Raw genomic sequence first — 2,180 nt, forward strand, 5'->3', positions numbered from 1 at the left:
ACCGTCATTCAAATTTAAACCCTCGTGTTTACATGACACAAATTAATTTTCTTACTGTGGATATTAAATTTAACAGGGACCAAAATGCGGGTTTATCAGTTGGGTTGATGAAGAGAAGGACCAATCTTCTATGGTAATAGCTAAAGTAGCTAACTCTAATAAGCTCTTTCAATCAGAAAATAAGAAGTTAAAGATAGCGTTGGTTTGTAGTTGGGTGTTGTTCTTGGCAGTTCTTGTTTACAAGTTGTAAGCTTTTCAATATTGTTTTTATGGTTTTGAAGTTGTTAGGTCAATAAATTGTTGTATTTGTAACGTTAAAACAAATGTTGTGGTCGTTCTTATGTTTTGAATTTATTGATAAGTAATTAGTAGGTCATTAAATTGTGGTAATTGTCGTAACGTTATATTTTTTGTCATCCGTTGAGTAAACTCTAAAGATAAACTAATAATGAAATCCAACATTAATTTGTATATACATTTATATAATCCAACTACAGAGGAGCAAGACTAGACCCCCAAATAATTTTTGCCATCCGGAGACGGAACTCTAAAGCTGCGTTCTTTGGGTCAATAAGAACACGTATTGGTTGACCTGAAACCAATTGCTCCATAAACATACAAAGAAAAACACCGCAATCTCCCAAATGACTACTTTGTTGGGGAACGTTTTCTTCATAAATGAATTGCATATTCAATGGAATCCTTGGGATGTTCCTCCGCGCCCAATACTTAATCTTGTCCAAATAATTTGCCACCCGACGTTCAAATTTGGAAAAGATTCCTTCGGATTGGAATTTTTCATAAGCACCTCTACCAAGACTGTCATAAATATGCACTTCCATTGACGCTAATCGTAGTTCCCCAAATAGCCAATGATTAGGGGATGAATGAATCGGCAATAAGACCTGTATAAGGATCAGAAAATAAAATTATGTTTATTTACATCACAATACAAAAACATCACAATACAAAAACATAACAAAAAAACGATATTATTTTCAATATAAACTATTAAGTTTACCGTATCAACATCCCACCAAGCAACCATGAAGTTAGGGTATGTAGCAATACCAGCCATAAACGCCCTCTAGTCCTGTCCTTCTTCCAAAGCATGAGAAACAAAAAAATTTGGAGGCATTATTGTATGTCGGTCGCTCTCAAACCGTCTCTCCATCAAAAGTCGGTACCAAATGGTTATATGCTGCACACATGATACTTTTGTTATTGACTAAAAAACAATTAACTTTTAAAAGAATTAATTAACAATTTATTTACCGCTGACTCCAACCATCCGTCGTGTGTATGCCCAAACAATGAGCTCCAAAAATCTCTATCTAACACGAAATTAAACAAACGATGCTGCACATCGTATGAATGCAATACATAATTTTGGATGACATCCTCACCGCCTGCTACGTAAGGTTGCAGGCGCAACCTGGAGAAGTCATGAGCAACACCAAAAACTGGAGGAGGAACGGGGCTTGTTGATTTCATACCAACCTTCTTTTTTGTTCTTCTTTTTTGTTTCGGTGTCGTGTGCAACTAAAAACAATATTCAAATGTTTAAATGTATATCTTTCAGATAATTCACATAAACATAAAATCAACAGTTTATAAATAAAACGAATACCTCGGTGTAAGGAGTGCATAAAAATTGTGATGGTTTTCGACTCCTACGTTTATCGGGTGTAACTTCTTTGTCATCATCATCATCATGAAAATAATCTACATTTCCCATTATTATAAGTTCGTCTTCATCCGGCACATCATCATCAAATTTGTTCCCTGCATTGTCATTTCTCTCCTCCCACTCCTACATTAAAGATAATACTTTATACTTAATAACGAAATACACATAATTTAATAAGAAATAATATCTAAATAAACAAAATATTAATATTAATGTAACTATATAATAACCTCTTTAACTTCACTATAATCGTTTACATCACACACATCATCATCAAATTTGTTCCCCGCATACTGAGTACTCTCCTCCAACACCTACATTAAAAATATAACTTTTTACTTAATAACAAAATACACTTTATTAAAAAGTAATTATTAAAATCGTAAATGTAACATCTATAACAACCTTGTCGTCTTGAGTATCACCAAAAACATTTTGAGTTGTATTGTTTTTATTCATCACTTCATCTTGCACAACCTATATTTTCAAA

General features: G+C 33.3%; 1 protein-coding gene across 1 annotated transcript; it reads right to left on the reverse strand.

Annotated features, from left to right (window-relative positions):
* Positions 1 to 1,087: 1,087 nt before the first annotated feature.
* Positions 1,088 to 1,803, reverse strand: LOC145064124 (uncharacterized). Its single transcript, XM_079011635.1, has 3 exons — positions 1,631 to 1,803; positions 1,276 to 1,542; positions 1,088 to 1,201 (listed from the first exon to the last, which is right to left on the reverse strand). Exons 1-3 carry the CDS (start codon positions 1,736 to 1,738, stop codon positions 1,088 to 1,090), a joined length of 489 nt encoding a protein of 162 aa, XP_078867761.1. The 5' UTR covers positions 1,739 to 1,803.
* Between the last annotated feature and the right edge of the window lie 377 nt (positions 1,804 to 2,180).

The sequence above is a fragment of the Lactuca serriola genome, chromosome 7 (assembly GCF_051521515.1).
Source record: "Lactuca serriola cultivar US96UC23 chromosome 7, Lser_US96UC23_V15, whole genome shotgun sequence".
Classification (NCBI taxonomy): Eukaryota; Viridiplantae; Streptophyta; class Magnoliopsida; order Asterales; family Asteraceae; genus Lactuca; species Lactuca serriola.